Here is a 21,194-nt window from a genome sequence, read left to right on the forward strand (position 1 = left end):
AAAGCTAGGATAATTCATAACATTTTACACCATACATGGAATGGATGAGGATTGTGGAGACCCGGGATGTTTAACGCTTAATTGGGGAGGCTTGTCAAGCAATGGACTTCGATAGTCTGACGTGAAGTATGGCATACAATTTCCTTAATTTTTAACCAGTAAAAATAGACTTTAACCTCACCAACAAAAATGATTATTTTTACTGGCCTATTATCAATTGAACTAAATGAGGTAAAACTGTAATATATTTGAATATAATCCAAAGATCAAATAAAATACTTTTCAAAATAATATTATATTATCACTATAATATTCATCTCTTATACTTTTTTCATAAGCATTCATAAACTGTTGTGAGCCACACAAAAGAAACTGATTGTTAACAAATGGATTTAAATCTTGCAACTCCTTTCCATCAAACTTACTAGAACATATAGGTTCCTCATACTTTAAATGAAATTCCTTGCCTGAACTATTACTCAAAAAAACTTTATATGTAAAATTCCAGTAAGCTTTAAGATTATACAACTCATTTCTAAAGAGCACTTCATCTAAACTTCTACAACAAAAATATAATACAATTTTAGTCATGTCATCTTCATTACTAATAATATTGTCTATAATAGACATAAATGGTGCTATTCCTGTCCCCTGTGCAATCATTATAATTCTATCATATTTATTTGATTCTATTTTATAATGTCCGTAAGGCCCCCGCCACATAGTTACTTCTCCTACTTCTAAATTGTAAAGGTAATTTGATACTAATCCATCATTATATTTTTTAATCACTATCATAAAATGATAGTCATCATTTGAATGCATTTTTAACTTGACTGGAGTATAAGCTCGAGAACATGTAGATTGTTTAGATGTATACTTTACAAGAAAATGATCACCAGGATTCCACCATACATTCATACATTCCTCGTTATTCAGTTTCTTTAATTTTACAATTTTATGTGCTTTGCATATTTGTATAGTATCTATAACAATAAAGGCTGTGTATTCTAATTCAGAGATGCCATTCTGGTCATTTGTATGATCACTATCTTTATTATTATTTTGATATAGCTCCAACTGCCTTTGATATACATCAAATATACAAGGATTACAGCCACTATTACAACATTCTTCTTCTCTTGGCTCAATGGGTGGTTTCATTGTTGTTATACTTACAAATATTTTGTACGAAACAATTTATGTCTATGCATTACAATAAGAACTTTGAAATTATATGATAAACGTTATAGAGTATTTTATTATAATTTTTAATTTAGAAAGACACAATAATGAAAGACACTGTTAATAACAATTTGTCTTGTATATGTTATAAGGTTATAACAAAGCAAGTTATTTTACTCTTTGAGTTATAAACTTAATTGATTGATTGATTGGTTTAATGGCTTTCAGTTGTGCCAGAGGAGCATGAACGATTCCGCCAATGTCACGTAGAGTGGAGAACAGACGTAGTAGATTGATTGACCGTTGAGATAACAGTCTCAATTTAATTTTAAAAACAGGCAAAATAGTCAGACTTTCATTGTTACACCTTAACCTAAAACAACACAAACATTTAATATTAAACTAAAAGTTATAAACATTATAACCCATGCTTATAAGCTGTCTAAGCTCCATTGGCTCCATGCTTATAAGTTTATAAGTGTATAATCTATGCTTATAACCACCTACCCCACCCCAGCCTGCAAAATAATGATATTTGTAATCAAAAAAATACTAATTGATAGATTTTGAATTGCTCAATTCAATTACGTTGTCCTTTTAAATTGCTCACCTCAAATTATTTAATTAAAAATTATTTTTTTTTTAAATCAAATTTTTTCAAACTCCTATATCTTTTGATGTATACAATATTTTAAATTGCTCAAAGTGTTAAAAAACTGCTCAAGTTGCATTTATAATTGCTCAAGTATAGTTTGGAACAGATCCACTTCCCTTAAGTTTTAAATAAATATAAATAGTTTGAACACTCCTGTATCTTTTGATGTATACAATATTTTAAATCGCTCAACGTGTTAAATAACTGCTCAAGTTGCAAACGAAAATGGAGGAAAAGAAAGGAAATCGAAATTAAGGAAAGTGGAGCTGTTCCAAACTGAATTTGAGCAATTATAAATGTAACTTGAGCAGTTCTTTAACACTTTGAGCAATTTAAAATATTGTATACATCAAAAGATATAGGAGTTTGAAAATATTGATAAAAGAATATTTTTCCACGACTTTTTTGATTTTTAATTAAATAATTTGAGGTGATCAATTTAAAAGGACAACGTAGTTGAATTGAGCTATTGAAAATGTATCGATTAGCATTTTTTTTTACAAATATCATTATTTTATTTGTTCAAACTATTTATATTTATTTAAAAATTAAGGGAAGTGGATCTGTTCCAAACTATACTTGAGCAATTATAAATGCAACTTGAGCAGTTTTTTAACACTTTGAGCAATTTAAAATATTGTATACATCAAAAGATATAGGAGTTTGAAAAAATTTGATTAAAAAAAAAATAATTTTTAATTAAATAATTTGAGGTGAGCAATTTAAAAGGACAACGTAGTTGAATTTAGCAATTCAAAATCTATCAATTAGTATTTTTTTGATTACAAATATCATTATTTTTTTTACAATATCATTATTTACAATATTTTTATTTACAATATCATTATTTTTTTTTTTTTTTTTGCTTGCTATATATCGTTCTCCCTCTACTTTAGATTTAAGCGGGTTTATAAATTCATTAAAAAATCACCTGGAAAAAATTGCTTTTAACACTACAATAGTTATAGCTGGGGATATAAACATTAATATTATCCCGGGGGAAACTGAACAGACCTTTGAACGCGGAAACAGAACCAATTATTTGGAAATGCTTGCAGGTCATAATATAATGCCTGGTCACAACCTACCTACCAGGGACAAAAATTGCCTCGACCATATTATGATAAAAATAGATAACGCAAAAGTGGTAGCGCAGACCTCAGTCTTAAATACTACTGTCACTGACCACACGATGGTTCTGCTGCATTTAAAAAGTACTTATAAAATGATCGAATGCAATAAAACTAAACAAGTCATCAATTATGTGAATGCATGTAACGATCTAGCAAATAAAAATCTGACAGAACTCTTACTGTGTAAAGATCCAGAGCTTGTGGCCAAGGGGCTAATTAACAAAATTACCTTATCAATTAATGAAAACACGAAAACTGTCAAAGTACCCAAAAGTAAGCGTGTTTTGAAACCCTGGATTACTCCTGGAATACTCCGCTGTATCCGTCACAGAAATAAATTACAATATAGACTTCGCCTAAATTCGACTGATGAGATTCTTCGACTCACCTACAGACGTTATCGCAATTTTTGTAACAATTTGATAAAAAAACTTAAACGTAATTACGAGAGGAAACTATTGCAGGACTCTGAGGGTGATTCGAGGAAGCTTTGGAACAGTATTTTTGCTATAACAAATTTAAAACAGATGAAATCAGATAATTCAAAATTATTAAACTGCAAGTCTTCACAAGCAGAATCGCTTAACTTTATAAACAAATATTTTAGTGGCATAGGTAAAGAACTTGCCGATACCATAATACAAACGCATACCAATAAACTAGACATCTCACCTCCGAGCATGCCAAGCCTTTCTTCGTTTGTTCTTCTTGACACCGATGAAGAGGAAGTACATAGGGTGCTTACTGGCTTAAAAACAAACAGTGCCCCTGGATGGGATTGCATTCCTACCAGCTTCCTGAAGCTCGCCCGATCTCATGTTGTACCCATAATCTGTCATCTAGTAAATCTGTGCTTTAAGAATGGCATATTTCCCTTATCGCTAAAGGAATCTATTATAACACCAGTATACAAGGGTGGGGATGAGCACGACATTAGCAACTACAGGCCAATATCAGTGTTAACTTCATTATCAAAAATTGTCGAAAAGATCTTAAACACTCGTATTGTAAAATATTTAAAAAAATTTGATATAATCGCAGAAAATCAATATGGCTTCCAGACTGGTAAATCAACTGCTGATGCTGTAGAAGCTCTGACTTCTTTAGTTGTAAATTCAATGGACACCAAACGCAAGTGCCTTGGTGTATTTGTTGACCTAAAAAAAGCCTTCGACACCGTGTGCATCCCCATCCTTGTGAAGAAACTGGAACACATAGGTTTTAGAGATACTCCACTTAGACTTATAAAGGACTACCTCTGTAACAGAACTCAGAGGCTTAAAGTCGGGGATTTGGTAAGTAGCTGTGAGACTATAGACTACGGAGTACCACAAGGTAATGTCTTGGGACCTACTCTGTTCCTAGTCTACATTAACGACCTTTGTAACTTAAAATTAAGAAATGCCTCTATTTTTTCCTATGCAGATGATACAGCGGTGGTGTTTTCAAATACAACATGGGATTTAGTCAGGGCTGATGCGGAGGAAGGGCTGGAGGTGGTTGCCGAGTGGTTAAAAAATAATTTGCTTACACTAAATGCACAAAAAACAAATTACGTTACTTTCTCACTAAACAATAGAACGCGACCACGTAATTTTGATATTAAGGTGCATAATTGCTCTAACATCTTGCGAGCCTTAGGATGTCACTGTCCTTCTATAAAAAAGGTTGACAATGTGAAGTATTTGGGTGTCATCTTGGACTATAGGCTTTCTTGGCATGATCATATTGAGCTGGTTGCCTCTAGATTACGAAAATTAATCTGGATATTTAAAATCCTGCAACATGTTTCAACAAAAACATTAATAAATAAAATTTATACTGCCTTGGCTCAATCTATTTCCATTTATTGTATCACAGTATGGGGAGGTTCAGCCAAGAGCACATTAATTAAGGTAGAAAGAGCACAGAAGGCCCTACTAAAGGTATGTTATTTCAAAAAACGTAGATTCTCAACACAGAACTGATACACTTTCCATTCGAAGACTTTTTATATTACATATAATAATAAAAAAACACACTGAATCAGACTTCAACCCTAATAATATAAATAAGCGAACTAACACTAGTGTTGTTAGGAAAATCCAGACACACACAAGATTTGCTCAATCCCAATTTCAATATCTTGCATCCCACTTGTATAATAAATGTAACAATATCCTTCAAATATACCCTATAAATCTGCGCGAATGTAAGCAAAAAGTAACTGCGTGGCTTAAAACTCTAAGTTATGAAGATACAGAAGTTTTATTTGAGCATATTATGCAAATAGGTTTGGATATCTAAATACTTAGTCTTTATACAAAAAAAAAAAAAAAACACACACACAAACACACACATACACACACACACACACACACACACACACACACCATACACACACCATACACACACCACACACACACACACACACCACACACACACACACACACACACACACCACACACACAGGTTATTACTAACAATTTTCTTTTTTCTTTTATTTATTTGTATTATTTGTAAAGCTTAGTTTGCTTCGTCTTATAACTTTCTATTAAGTATGAGTGTGTTAAGGAAGAGTGACTCCTTCTGGCACGGGAGCTTATTGCACTCAAAAGAAGAAGTCAACCTTTGTGTTATTATTGTAATGTGTTGGTTATTGATGAAATAAACATTTATTATAATTATTATTATTTTGCAGGCTGGGGTGGGGTAGGTCTTATAACCATCTTATAAAGTTATAACCATGGAGCATCTCTATGCTCCATGGTTATAACACAATGACAATGACATTGACATTAAAAAATTTAAGTAGGTAGCATGGAGCATAGATGCTCCATGGTAGGTAGGTACCTAGACTACCGAGCTATATTGTAAAATATAATTGTTATACCTAGTTACAATAACTACTACTGAAAGAGCAAAAATAACAATATCGTTGTATTAGATATATTAATTATTAACTTGTTATTAACTAACAAGTTCAACGATACGATTTCATACAGAAATTTTCATTCAAATTACCGAAAAATATCGACAGTAACAACTTAACATTTTATGTTTGCAACTTTGCATTCTTAATTCCTGATAGATACTATTTATACTCATGGAATTAGTACATAATAATTCCATGTTTATACTATCTTTGATTAAAAAATATTTAGTTCTTAAGTTGTGTATTGTAAATATGTATAATGTTTCATAAACTATTGTTACATAATTAAAAAAAATTTTTGATTAGGAAAAAAAATGTAATAAATCGTATATTATTTTTATAATAAAAAGATGTCAATATTATAATATATCACAAGAATGGTACTTTTATGTGCGACCATATTATTTCGTTCTTTTTTTTATTATTAAATATTTTAAATTTAAAAAATGTAACGGTTATAATAAACAAAAACATCTAACTATGAAATTAGAGTAAAAAATGGCATATGTATGTAAAAGCTGTTGAATGTTATAAAGTTATACTATTTTTGGTCACTAAAATATTTTAAGATCAATAAATTATTTTTAAAACTTTTCAAACATTACGCTTACGGACGTTAGCGCCCTCTACACAGACGCCAAATAAACACCGGCAAGCGGATAGCGTTCACATCACAGCTTGAGCCCGCCATAATATTCTCATAGGCCATTGCTAAAACGTTAGCTGTAAACAATTTTGTGAGTATTTTTAATATTTTTGTTTCGTGTTTTTTTTTATATTTTTGAATACAAATTTCTGTAGTTATATTTCTGTTTTAAATAAAATATTTATAAGCTCCAAATGTTCCGAATATACGTATAATTCTTAATTACCTAATGGCAGACTCCATTAAATTGGCTTGGGGCTTGTAAAATAGTAACTAACTGTGTTAAGATTTAAAAAAAAAATATTTTCTGTGTTTATGTTTAAGTATAATAGGGATTTTTGTTTTAAAAGAGAAAATTTAGCGTCTGTGTTTCTGTCTGTTCCATAATTCACGACTAGCGTTCGTTAATATTAACAATCGTAAGCGTAGCGTCCTGGCTAGAGGCTAATGACTTAGTTTTGTTTATTTTCTTTAACGATTTTCTTTGTTTGCTGTTTAAAAAGAGAAGAGACTTTTATTTATAAAATAGACGTTTATAGGTTTTTGCATAAAGTTTTTATTTTATAATTATAACAATTGAGTTTTATTTTTTTATTACAATTGATATTGTTTCAGGGTTTGCCTTTGTAGGTTTTAATAAATTTTATTAAAATGTCTGATGATGGATCAACAGCAGTGGAGAAAAAAGGACGTGGTAGACCAAAAGCTAATGGGACACAATCGGTAAAATTTGTTTTAATTTATAAATTAAAAGCATCTCTAATTTAAAAAAAAAAAAATGTTTAAAATTAAAATCATTCTATTTGTATTTTTTTAGGAAGCTAAAGGAGACTCGAAGAAGCGAGGCCGACCCCCTGCAGCTGCAGCTAAAACTAAAGAATCTAAAAATTCCTCAGATGATGAACAGGCACCTGTAGTTAAAAGAGGAAGAGGCAGACCAAAAGGTTCCAAAAAGAAGGCAGTAGCACCCAAAGCAAAGGTGATTATTATATTTTTAAATGAAGTTACATTATCGTTGCTTTTTCTATATATATATTGTTTTTTTTTTTTACTTCAGAGCGGTTCGGGTGAGGGCCGAGGTCGCGGTAGGCCTCGTAAAGATGCACCTCCACCTAAAAAAGACGAAGCTTCTACTGAAGAGGAGCAAGAAGATGAAGAAGAGGAAGAAGGCTCTGACCAGTAAACATATTTCTTTCTCACTCAACTCACTCTTAGTGTAATTTGTTTGTCATTATAACCCCTGTGATTATATTCTTTATAAAAATTATATTTATGAAGGACAAATTTTGCACTCCTGCTATCACTAGGGGTTATAGTTATAACACAAGTCTCAAATGAGATCACTCCCAAATTTTAATCATGTGAGACATATTTTAAAGAGAAAGTAAGTATCAGATATAAGATATCCCTTTTTGTGATTATATTGCATTTACAACATACATTTTACTACAATCTTGCATGGCTAAACTTTGGGTAGAGTTAGCTCTCCCTAGCAACGTACAAGTCTAAGATATAATTTGTAAGATTCTTTTTTTGTAGATTTATTGTATTTCTATTATAATAAGTATTTTGTAATCTCCTGATTTATATTGTAAGAAATCAAATAATTTTGTAGATTATTCATTTGATATGAAAGTCGAGTATTATTTTCGATAATAAATATTTCATTTTGATTAAGTTTATTTTTTCCTCCCTTTTGATTTATTTTATTTTTTAGAAATTTGCTTTGAATGAAAATCTATGTATTCTAATGAAATTTTACGTGCTGAGTTGTATACTAGCAAGATGAAAGAGTCATTGCTATTCCTAATTATTTATTAGTGCCATTTTAGGGTTTCTGTCATGTTTAAAGTGGACTGAAATAATTATTTTAAAATTAACTGTGTGTATGTATGTGCGTGAATGTACAACTTTAGAACAATATATTAAATAAATCTATAAATAACTGACTTTTCTTTGTTCACTAAAATATGTTATAAGAAAATTAATATTTACATGTTTTCAAGTAAAAAAAAAATAGTCGTCTGTGATATTTAAAAAAAAAAAACACTTGTTACTAAATGCATATGAATATATGCGAATCATAACCAAAATAACATTTTTACAATTTTAGTTTGTCTGCTACTTTTATCAAAGAAATATATTTATTTTATAACTGTGAATTGTACAATAAGTTTTTTGTTAATTTCCATTCCAGAAGTCGTGGGCACAGCTAGTCTACAAAAACGTATAAACATGTCAAGATAGTAATATTTTTAAAATTAGTACAAGTCCAACACTTAAAGCAGTTAGCATTTATAGTTTAACATAAATGTTAAACAAAGCATAAACATTAGTTGTTCAGTTTAATGAAGGATTATTATCTATCTAATGAATGTAAGTTTGGTATGAAAAAAGTAATTTGTATTTTAAAAATACTTTAATTAGAGGTTTAAAAATAAGTACTTTTGATATCTATAATGTCTATGACCAAAGAGTATATAAGTAATATCTATGACATGTTCCCTACTATTACAATGTAGATGTACTCTGTGATGCCAGGCTTGGTCATTGGTCAAATAATTCAATGTTGCCAGCTAGGCATTTTACCCCAAATTCTTTAATACACATACAAGGTTTAATTTCTTTGTCAGGGTTCAAAAATACACAAGCATAAATCCCCATAACCCATTGAACATTTACGGGAATCGAAAATTCGAAACCACAACAGCCATAAACCATTTTGCTGTGACCGTTGCGCTAACGCTTCGTCTATAATGTGAGAATAAATACGAGTGACTATAATAGTCAAAATTTTGAGAGGGTTGTTTTGACTTTTGACAAATACCCTAGAACGTAACTTGGTACGAAACTGTAAGAAACAATAATAGAATTATAAATAACATAGTGTTTATAAAAAATACTTACATTTTTGGTGCGTTAAATAATGCGATAGAATATATTGGGAGTATTCTTTTCACGCTTATTTTATAGTGGCATGCCATTTTCTAATTATTACGAAAAGTCTCAAAAACAGTTACGTTCGAAGTCTTTTTCTAAATACTAGTGCTTTTACTAATTAATTACTGAATTTCACCAACTTATTCGATTTTAATCGTAATTAAATATTGTGTAGTGATCTGTACTGAAAAAAAAAGAGCTTGGCGCTCAAAGCCGTAAATAAAATTTTGATTTGGCTAATAAACCGCGATAAAATCTGAAAAAATTGTTTCATTAAATGATTTAAATTCGTGTAAACATTAGAAAACAATATAAAAATATATAATTGTGTTTGCAGGCAAACGAAGAAAAACCGACTTCAATTATATCGACAAGTAATACAACGTAGGTAGACGAAAAAATAGTCTAGTAAATACGTATTATCAAAGATTACTCCAAAAGTTGTAATCAGATCTCGATGAAATTTAAACGTGACCACATGGTAAACATCGGCTTTCGATTAAATTAAAAATCATCAAAATCGGTACACCCAGTAAAAAGTTATGAGGATTTTTAAGAGTTTCCCTCGATTTATCTGGGATCGCATCATCGATCCTGGTTTCCTTATCATGGTACTAAACTAGGTATATCTCCTTTCCAACAAAAAAAGAATTTTAAAAATCGGTTCATAAACGACGGAATTATACCCGAACATACAATTGCGTAACCTCCTCTTTTTTTTGAAGTCGGTTAGAAATTAAAACAAATTGACCTCTTGTACCATTGCATTATTTCAGATTACCTACAATATTAAAGTTTAACTTAAATTTATGATCAAAATTTTAATTAAATGCACATTACATTACATAATCAAATCGATCAAATACTCATACAAAGTTGAATCGATTTAAGTATCGAATACGTCGTATGTTTACTTCACTATTTACGTCCCGATGACAAATGCCTAAACGGGCCTAATTCGTAACTCTAGTCTAGTATCGCAATTTTATCTAATTTTTCGTGGTTAATTTGAAAAACGACAAAATATCTTTTATTGTTAGGGTCAGGACTTATACATATTTGGGCTTCGTAAATACGACCATGTCCCCGAATTTCGCGAAATACTCAAGTGACGTTCTATCCGCCCTCGCAAGAATATTCACATTCTCTGTCAACTATATACTGTTTCTTCCATCCAGCCAGTCCTTCTTATATAAAAGAGCGATTTGAGTTCATTGGTGATACTCACAATTGTACTCTCTGATCTGATGAAAATCTTGTCCTAAAAATTCTACCTCATAAAATTTCATTCTATTCTAAGTCCTTCTCCGTAGAAGTTGTTTTAGCGGCTTTGGAACTCCTTGCCGCTTCATATCAGACGCGCTCAGACAATCCAAACATTTAAGAATTTAGTAAAAGCACAATTCTTTTCTCCTTAAACTATTCTTAATCAACTTTATCCTAGTTAACATAATCATAAATTTAACAACCCATCCATTTGTCTCACTTATCAAGGCCTAAATTATCTTCAGTTAAGTGTATCTGTGTATCAATATTGATATTTGTTAGTCACTCATATGTATTATGAGAAATATGTACGTTGCGTCTATTTTTTATTATTTCTTTACATAAGTATGTATATAAATATACAATAATATTATTCTATATAATTATTATAAGTACACCTTTGCCTGTCTGTGTTCACTGGTCATAATATCCTCCGCAACACGGTCCTGGTAGAGATAGCTTTTTAGCGATAAGGCCGCTTATTGTACAAAGCTAAAACTAATCATAATATACTGTATTTTTCTTTGGTATACAGTAAAGAATATTTATTATTATTACTATCCTTTGGCGTACTATCCTACAACGACGTCACTATTTTTTTTACGTTTAAAACTACAAATGTAACAATTATGATTAACTATCTTGCCTCGAACGAATTCAGTTTAGTAATAAAAACGAAAGTACTATCTAGACACGTTAAATGTTATATTAAATTTTGCATCAATTTTTTCGTTTTTTTTTTTTTAAATTAAAGTTTCTTTGTCTATCATTAATTTGCTAGCAGCATTGCAGATTTTGTATGGTGTAATTTATTCAGAATCAGGACTCATACATACAGCATACAATTCATTATTATTATCGTTATAAAAGCTTAATGTAGACAGAATAATATGTTGTTCTAGTAAGGTTTTTTTTTAAGGCTTATTATAAATTTTACTTTATTATAATTTTTTTATATTTTTTAATAATAAAACAAGTTTTCATGATGCATTTTAATTTGGTGATAAATAAAATAATAAAATAGAACTAGGAATATGTAGGAAAGCAAGTTGTATTTTTTTGTATTCAAAGTGATTTTCGAAAATAACATTTTTTTTCATCCTTAATTTAAATTGCAATTACAAATAATAACAATTTCTGCTTTATTTTCTTTTTGTAAAATTTGGACACACTGAGTTTTTAAGTGGCAACATTAGTACACTTGTAAATGTGAAACATTGTCTAGTGTTGATACTTATGCAGTGCGCATTTCCCGTTTTATAAACTTTACTGCTTGCGTCAGTCACAAAAATTCAAGTGTTCAAGTTTTTTGTATGTTATTGAGACTTTTGTGTCATAGCTATATGGTTATTAACTAATCTAAGTTTTATTATTTTTACTAATAGTAATCTGTACTGCATAACATTAGTACATTTTGTATCACGCGAAATAACTTTTGGTGATGTGATGAGGTGTTTTACTTTATGTGCCGTCAAAAAGTTTTGAAAGTTGTGCAACTTTTTAAAGTTGAAATAAGTGGTTGTGCTTTATAAAATGTGTGAAAATAGGTATGTGGTTGAAATTGAAAACACGATTTCTAACTTTTGTGAAGGTTGGTATTTTATAATTATTTACAGGTTACTACAATTTTAAACTTAAAGTTTACGGCATTTAAAAAATAACAACAAGGTATCTTCTTGTGTAATCGAAGTTAAAAATTAACTCTTTGATTATTGTGGTACAGGTTTGGTTTCTAGAACTTGATTGGGCATTTGTTCATCTTATCAATGTTATCGTAATATTTTTTTTAGATCAGTTTTTTAGACATATATCTGATTATTTATTAAATATAAGATTGGAAAATAGTCATTATAACTAGTTGGTCGTGAAGTGTTTTATGTCGTTCAAATTTAAGTCAAAACAAATCAATATTTTCCATATTATCATAACAAAATGAATTATCATTGTGTGTAATATTATGTATCTTAGATGTTATTTATATTGATTCAAATATAAGATTAATATATGGTTTCAGACACAGCTGTGGATATTAAAATGTTTCAGATTATCAGTTACTTTCAGATTGTTGTGGTTGAAGGTGTTAGAGTTTTAAAGATTACTTAACTAAAACATAAATGTGTTATGATTTGAATTTGTTTTTATTATTTGTTACTACAATGCATCATATAAATAATTAAATAGTTACTGTTATATCTGAGCACTCTTATGTAAAATTGCAATAAAATCTCGCAGTTTTTTTGATTATGTATTATAAAAATGAACAAAGGATACACATGGTATGTATATCGAAATAACTGGAAAAACATAATATAACATGCTATTTAGATTCCTTCTACTATCAGAGATTGTCTGAAACTTTTGTATTGAGTATTTTTAGTTTTAGATATCTAATAATTTTGATTACAGAGCTCAGTATGTAAAAACAACTCTGTCTAATCATGTGTGTCTAAACCTCTGTCTTATCTAATGTCTTAACACATTAAACACCGCCTTGATTTTTTTAGTTATTCTGTTTGGGCCATGTGGGGCCACACCACATAGTTGACACACAATTGTTCTGTTGGTGTTGTGGGGGACATCATATGACCGCTAGCCAGAGTCAACAAAAAAAATATGACTTATAAAAGATGTCAGATAGTGTAAGGAAAAATAAGTAAGTTCTTTAAGAATGGGTATCGTAGTACAATAAAAACAAAACTTTTAAGCTGGCTCCAACGATTAAATAAGTGAGGCCCAACTGGTGACTCCCATGGCATTCAATGTGTTAAATAAATAATGTTATGTGGCTACAGGCTTCTTACCACACCAAGTAGCAAAAAATATTAAGCACATACAGATTGCAAAATTATTGTGCTAATAAATGTTTGAAATTCTAGAATGTTTTAATTGAACAACACTTTCAATAAAAAAAATTATGTTACCTATCAAATATATTTTTACAAGAAAGCTAGATAGTTTATAAATGTACTTTTAATTAAACTGAACTCTCTTAAAAAGGGAGCAGAAAAAGCAAAAAATAATTGTTAAAGTAAATGACTGTTAATATAGAACGATTTACTGACAAAGTTAATCCTTACTTGGCACATACTTGCCAATATCATCCCCTGAGTGTTAATAAAAGTTCAGCGGTCAGGGATTGATGTAGCCTCTTTATATATGGAAAATATTCTATAATTAAATATTCAGTAATTTTATTGAAATACTTTTTACATGTTTTACATTTTAATTCTACATATTTGCCCTATTATTTAGTCTGTAATCTTAAAACTACTGTGAATATCCAAGATATATTCCATGATAAAGATGACTATGTGTATTGTTGAGTTTCTTAGTTACCAACTAACAATCTATAAATATATTCTTCTATGAAATAATAATTTCTCTTTACAAACATTTTCTTGTCAAAAAAAAAAAAAAAATTAGCAGATGTATTTTGAACTTTACACATTAAAAAAAATTGGAAGTGGTTAATATCTGTATCCGCAAGAAATTCTATGAGAGTAATAGAAGCCAATGCAAATTTTTTTGAATATTTTCTATTTGTATTTTTTTTACACAACTAGGTCGGCAAACAAGTATAAGGCTTACCTGATGGTAAGCAATTACCATAGCTTATAGACTATATTTATATGTTTGATCTGGCATAACTCAAAAACTGCTGCAAGAAATTGGAAGTGATTTTAGAGTTTCCCACCTAATATGTTAAAATGATTTTCACAATTCAATTCTTCAAAAATAATAATAACATTTATAGTTTATTTGATAAATGTCTTTGAGTAAAATTTATTCAATACAATTATGATAATACCATGATGGGAGTTGTAACAAATGTGTTACTAGCATTAAGTACTTTTGGGCTCTTTTAAGTTTTTAATAATAGGTAATTAATTGCTTTAAGAAAAAACAACACCTAACCCTATCTAACTGCAGAATATACTTAAAATAATAGTTCTCTATTTTAAACAAAAAAAGAAAAACAGCATTAACACTACCCTGGGGATAGTACCATTAACTGAGGTAGGGTACAGCAGGTTGCTCATCATCAGGTGAGCCGTACGCTTGTTTGGCGACCTAGTTTTATATTTAAAAAAAAAAAACCATATACTGTAGCTAAGCTGTGTGGTTACGGCAGTAAAGAATATAGCCACCATCTCTTCCCGTAGGTGTCGTAAGAGGCGACTAAGGGATAACACAGTTCCACTACCACCTTGGAACTTATAAAGCCTACCGATGGCGGAATAATTATCCAACTGCTGGCTTTGAAATACATAGGCTGAAGACGGGCAGAAGCGTCTTCGGTGCGACAAAGTCAGCCTTGCGGTCATCAACCCGCTTGATTGGTGGTGGCGTGGTGACTATGGGCAAAACACACTAGTTAACGCCATTTTTGGCACGAATTTGTGGAGGCCTATGTCCAGCAGTGGGTGCGATAGGCTGAAATGATGAAGTGATGCTATACCGTAAATTGTAATAGTTAAAGGAGAGGCATTGGTGCATTTTTTTAAGTTCATCCTTAAATGTAAAATGAATCAAAAACTCAGTGAAAGGGTAAAAGGTAAGGTAAGTGGGGTTATTCTAGGCATAAGGGTTATGTTTTGGATAACGTATACTTTAAGTCTTATTCGCAACGCGTTTTATGTTAGTGAGATAGCTGATCCAGTAGGTAACATGCATTATTTTTTCATTAAAACTTCTACCCCTACCTACTTTAATAATTTTTAACACATCTAAGCCTATAAAGTTTATTCAAATTCTTTAAACAGATAACTAACAGACATGGTATGGATAGATTTAGGCGCGCCATTATTAATAATTTCGTATGGTAATTTAAGGCCCACATAAATTTCATTGGTCTTGAGTCATGACACGTGCCGTGATCCATCGGTCGTGTAGCATTGTATTGAATGACTATACGTACGCGCCCTATGCCGTGTTTTGCATTCTAATAAGATTTTTATGGGATTTCTGCAGTGCGTGATATAATGTAAACAGTTGGATAAACTACCTTCTTTCCTTTGCCATAAAAAGTATTTGCAAAGATCACTGATTAATTTTGTAATATATGTATTATATTATGTTGAAATTATTGTATAGGTACTGAAAAAATAGCGATATATCGGATATGAAAAATAATTTTATTACTCTAATGTAACAAACAGTGTATAAGAAGTACGCACTAACGTCGCAAATGCGTGAAGGATTACGCTGTCTCCAATTAATTATTAAAAAAAAAATTATCAACATTATGTAATAATAAAATTATTAAAACATTAAGTAATAATAAAAATATTAAACTGTATACAACGAAATTCTAAAAATCATTTTTTTTTCTCATAAGACGAACGAAGTGTAATTTTCAATAATGATATCGGTAAATTCAAAATTGTGCTACATTCATTTTGCCTTGCTATCCGGTCGTTGCCTCAATGACTCAGGTGTACTTACAGCTTAGTGCTAAAGCTCGGTAATAAAATGTATCTTCAAACTGTGTAAACGTAAATAAACTTAATTTTATTTAATAAACAGTTGTAACTCAATGTAATATTTTGTTAATTAATAAAACTTATACTTATTAAGCTTTATTTACAAAAAGTGAATAGTATTTAAAAAAACGAAAATTTCTTAAATCGAAATAATCATAAGATCAAATAAAGCTTGTTTCAATAATAAAAGGATAATAATTGTGTTTGCTGGCAAATGAAAAAAAACCGTCTTTAATTACATCGACAAGCAATACAACGTAGGTAGACGAAAAAATAGTCAAGTAAATACGCATTATCAAAGATTACTTCAAAATTTGTAATCAGATCTCGATGAAATTTAAATGTGACCATATGATAAACATCGGCTTTCGATTAAATTAAAAATCATCAAAATCGGTATACCCAGTAAAAAGTTATTAAGGAATTTCGACGGTTTCCCTCGATTTCTCTGGGATTCCATCAACAGATCCTGGTTTGCTTATCATGGTACCACACCAGGAATATCTGCTTTCCAACTAAAAAAGAATTATCAAAATCAGTTCATAAACGACGAAGTTATCCCCGAACAAACATTAAAAAAACAAATAATATGATCAAATTGAGTAACATCCTTTTTTAATTCGGTTAAAAAAAAGATAATAATTGCGTTGTTCTGTCATAAATTCAATTAAATTGATAATTAATAAATTATATGTTCTAACAAAATGAAAAACCCCAAAAATTCGTAACGTTGTAGCATAAATAGTTCAAATTATACCTCCATGGTTTCTTTGTTTTATAAGTAAGGCACAACCTAAAAACAAATTATCGAGTTTGCTTTTGCTCAAACATAAGTGAATGCATAACTACCTAATTTAAAATTTTTACCTAATTGGTCGTAACAGTTGTTGTCTTCCAGACTTTTTATTAGCAGTCACTTATAATGCACTACGCTAATTTAATGCTCACTGACTTATCCGTTACTGGCCACATTTCCATTTTATTTATTTATTTATTTATCTATCTTAACGTTTGCAGCCGAATGCAGCCTTTATTTATTCGTGCATTTGCTGACCAAACATTCAGATCCGTACACAACGTTTTTAGAACTTATTCCTTTGACTTAAAGTTCTTACTTAATCAAAAATCAAAATCAAAAATAACTTTATTCAAATAGGCTTAAAAAGCACCTTCCAATCGTCATTTTACATATTAACATTTTTAAGTGATTATTATTTTTAAAAGTGAAGCTACCATCGATTCGGAGTGTAAATTCTATAGAGAAAAATAGACAAGAAACTCCGCAGTTACTGTTTAGTAATAAATAGCTACATCAGAAGAATGTAATTATGAAGTTTTGTACTATGAGAGCAGCGTACGTACTAGTAACACTGACCTGTATTCGGTTATCAATTAAGGTCATTATTGCAACTGCGCTGATGACTGACACGGTTAACACACTTTTAATTGGTTCGTCAAATAATATGATAATTGAAATTGCTCATTAACTTGTTTCAGATAGCATGGTGTGAATAACTTCTACACTAGTTGCTGTTGCCCAAAAAATATTCGACGGTTTTTCAGTGTAAGTATTTTCTACTTTATTATGTGTTTATTTTATACTAAGTTTCATTACATTCACGATAATGCTTGCCTGAATATTCCATACAGCTGGATGACCACCTGTACCTAATATTATTTTGACATTTTTTACTTGACATATTTTTAAGTAACATTTTTGTTCATATGTACTACTAGCTCAGCCGTGTTGACATGCAATGTCAATATTAATCGTACGGCAGTGGGTCAAAACTTGGAGGTTGGATGTCCTGAATTTTTAATGAAACCATTAAGCTGCTACTATGTAGCTTCTGTGCGCTTTTCACCCATAGATTGCGTCTTTTTACTTTCTCACGAGTTTCTACGTAAGGGACATTACTATCAGCAAAATGCTTGCGGCGTACTGTGCTTAAATTTTGCACTTTCTTTCTGTATTTAAGGTTTAGTTTGAAGAATTTCATATAAAAATAGCCTTTTACGATAAAACTGTCGCGAGCAAAATGTTATGATGACGATTATTTTATATGAATACTTATTTATCTACAATTACTACTTTGAACTATTGTTAGTAATAGCATAGAACACGTTTTATTTTGTAAAAAAACTAATAACAGCGGGCAATAATTCATCATTTATTTTAGCACGTAGATTTCTAAGAATAATAGCCAACGTCTATATTTATACGCCAATTTAGCGCTTTCCCATAATATTTTTAAAGCGTAACATAAATTAAGAGGAACAAAGAAATTACTGTATTAAAGGTAGGTGGCGTAGTCCATCATCATGGCCGATTGCTTCTAATTCAATTAGGTGCAAGTGGAACGCGTCTAGTGTACTTGTTGACGGCTTCGGGCATTATTAACTGTCTTTAAAGAGTAAAGTGTAAAATTGCTCGTTGAACAACGCTGCGTAAAAGTGTTTTTTGAAATATAATCGGCTTAAATGATATTATAAGTTTGCCTTACGATTAGTTACTGAAATTTGGATGAAAAAGGATTTAATTGTTTGTAAATCATAAACATTAAAAGTAACTAACTGATTCATAAATAAAGGGCGATTAATTAACAACTATGTTATTTAGAAGTTACATAGACTATATAAAATACAACAATATATATCAGTAGTTGCAGTAAACACAAACATTATTATTCAATTTAAGGTGATCATAAAATTAACCGGTAACGCCACGCAACGCGGGTAAAATTGTTGGGGACGTTAACTTTATCATCATAATCTATATATTAATACGTGAAGCAAAAATATTGTACCCCTTTTTTACGAAAATCGCTTGGACGGAGGAGTATGAAATTTCGCACACTTATAGTTTATATAGAGAAGGAGTGCAGAATGCTAATCTTTTTTTTTTTTTTTAATTATCATCATCATCATTACAGCCACTACAGTCCACTGCTGGACATTGGCCTCCACAAGTTTACGTCAAAAATAACGTGAACTCATGTGTTTTGCCCATAGTCACCACGCTGGGCAGGCGGGTTGGTGACCGCAGTACTGGCTTTGTCGCACCGAAGACGCTGCTGCCCGTCTTCTGCCTGTGTATTTCAAAGCCAGCAGTTGGATGGTTATCCCGCCACCGGTAGGCTTTTTAAGTTCCAAGGTGGTAGCGGAACTGTGTTATCCCTTAGTCGCTTCTTACGACACCCACGGGAAGAGAGGGGGTGGCTATATTCTTTAGTACCGTAGCTACACAGTACATATTTATATTTTTAAATTATGCATATAAACAAATTAGATCATAAAACAAACGTTGCACACACTACCATGTATTTGACACACACGCATATTTACTATTTTATTGATTGTCAAAGTCTGTAGTCAAACAGAAAAATTTAAAAGATATTCTTTATTTTCATTATTATTATTTTTTTTTTTTTTTAATTTAAATTATTGATTATGGTCGAATTTCGACCCCTGGGCGACCACTAACCTAAATAGATATGCCCATAGGCATAGTCTACATAATAAGTATATTTTACTTAAAGATTCTGCCTTGGAAAGTTGTCTATTAAATTAATGTCAACCATGAAAGTATCCTACGTCATGTTATGATTTTTATTAAATGATGAAATATGAAAGAAATGTATTAGAAAAGTTTTGATTGAGTCGATGGAAAATATTTATTACGCCTCTGCTGTATTTTAATAAATCTTACTTTTTCTTAGTTTTTTTCTTTTCTTATACTTTTCTTACTTATTCTGTAAGTTCAGGTGAGGCCTAACAAATTTAGTTTTCCTCAAGTCCCTAAAATAGAAGTCTTAAACCGCTATAAATACTTAATAATAAAAAAAAACTTTACTGTAAATTATTATATGTTTGAGTGTTTTCAATATACACTTATTTTGACCTAAATTTTAGTCTTTATTGATAAGAGGTCGTTACACCGGAATATCTTATAAATTATTTTTTACAAAATAATACATACTACAGTATTGGTGTAACGGTAACAGTTGTGCGAGGTCTCCGTAAGTAGACTAGTTATAATCTAATAGTGCATCTATCGATTCCGACATTCCATGCATTCCATCTACCCTAAGACTCGGAGTAAGTAAATAGATAATCAGCTGATTAATATTGCCTTTTTGGACTGTTCCAATCCACGTCACTATTAGTACTATATATCTTACATTGCAAACATTACGAGACAGAAAGACAAACAAAACTATTTACTTTTATTTTCGTAATTTTAAATAATACTACTTAATGCAGATAATTTAATTGGTTCGAATTTTAAATGATTACAAATGTCTTAATGTCTGTTTGGAATTACGAGAAATTTAGTAAGCTTTTTATATATTTGAACTAGCTGTGCCTGCGACTTCGTTCAGTTTGCAGAGTTATAAAATTTCTAAAATAAAAGTAGCCTAAACTATTCCTTACTACATCAGCTATCTGCCAGTGTAAGTCCCGTCAAAATCAGTCCAGCCGTTTCAGAGATTAGCCGGAACAAACAGACAGACAGACCGACAGATAAAAATTGTAAAAAATGTTATTTTGGTATTTGTACCGTGTATACATCCATATGCATTCAGTAAAAAGAGTTTTTTTTTATAATACTAACAAACAAATATTAGTATTAAAGTACTTTCACATTTATAACCAAAATCGCAGAAACATATTATCAAACCTAAAAATAGAAAGTTGTTATGGTATGTACTTATAGCATGTCATTACCTCTATCAATAAATGTTTGACTTCCGTTTCAAGAGTACCTGCAATGTAACAATTTGCGAAACATGCTTATTTAGATGTTTTATCACAAAGCAATGGTAGTACCATTACAAGGTTCTCGTATTGCCAAATACCGATAACTAATGATATATTTGGACAGGTAACCAAGGTTACGAAGTTTTGGTAAACAATAGCTTGTATCGTTTTTAACAGCACGTATTTCAGTTCGACTGAACATCACTGACGT

General features: G+C 30.5%; 3 protein-coding genes across 3 annotated transcripts in view; 2 read left to right on the forward strand and 1 right to left on the reverse strand.

Annotated features, from left to right (window-relative positions):
• Window positions 1–279: 279 nt before the first annotated feature.
• Window positions 280–1,662, reverse strand: LOC123654662 (NADH-cytochrome b5 reductase-like). The gene has a single exon (XM_045590552.1). The coding sequence runs from the start codon at window positions 1,162–1,164 to the stop codon at window positions 283–285; it is 882 nt and encodes a 293-aa protein (XP_045446508.1). The 5' UTR covers window positions 1,165–1,662; the 3' UTR covers window positions 280–282.
• Window positions 1,663–6,548: 4,886 nt separating this feature from the next.
• Window positions 6,549–8,206, forward strand: LOC123654663 (high mobility group protein HMG-I/HMG-Y-like). The gene is made up of 4 exons (XM_045590553.1): window positions 6,549–6,624; window positions 7,149–7,256; window positions 7,351–7,512; window positions 7,591–8,206. The coding sequence occupies exons 2-4, from the start codon at window positions 7,185–7,187 to the stop codon at window positions 7,714–7,716; spliced, it is 360 nt and encodes a 119-aa protein (XP_045446509.1). The 5' UTR covers window positions 6,549–6,624; window positions 7,149–7,184; the 3' UTR covers window positions 7,717–8,206.
• A 3,755-nt stretch (window positions 8,207–11,961) lies between these two features.
• Window positions 11,962–21,194, forward strand: part of LOC123654747 (afadin) — an 82,140-nt gene continuing 72,907 nt past the window's right edge. The window contains exons 1-2 of the mRNA XM_045590631.1: window positions 11,962–12,330; window positions 17,720–17,786. The gene's annotated coding sequence lies outside the window, so the exon portion shown is untranslated. The remainder of the gene's footprint in view (window positions 12,331–17,719; window positions 17,787–21,194) is intronic.

Source organism: Melitaea cinxia, chromosome 6 (genome assembly GCF_905220565.1).
Source record: "Melitaea cinxia chromosome 6, ilMelCinx1.1, whole genome shotgun sequence".
In the NCBI taxonomy this organism is placed as follows: domain Eukaryota; kingdom Metazoa; phylum Arthropoda; class Insecta; order Lepidoptera; family Nymphalidae; genus Melitaea; species Melitaea cinxia.

What these genes read in the sequence shown, in the direction of transcription:
- LOC123654663 (XM_045590553.1), top strand. Translation starts at nt 7,185, where the DNA reads ATGTCTGATGATGGATCAACAGCAGTGGAGAAAAAAGGACGTGGTAGA. An exon ending in AAGCTAATGGGACACAATCG is followed by an intron (nt 7,257 to 7,350) that starts GTAAAATTTGTT and finishes GTATTTTTTTAG; the next exon opens with GAAGCTAAAGGAGACTCGAA. An exon ending in CAGTAGCACCCAAAGCAAAG is followed by an intron (nt 7,513 to 7,590) that starts GTGATTATTATA and finishes TTTTTACTTCAG; the next exon opens with AGCGGTTCGGGTGAGGGCCG.
- LOC123654662 (XM_045590552.1), bottom strand. Translation starts at nt 1,164, where the DNA reads ATGAAACCACCCATTGAGCCAAGAGAAGAAGAATGTTGTAATAGTGGC.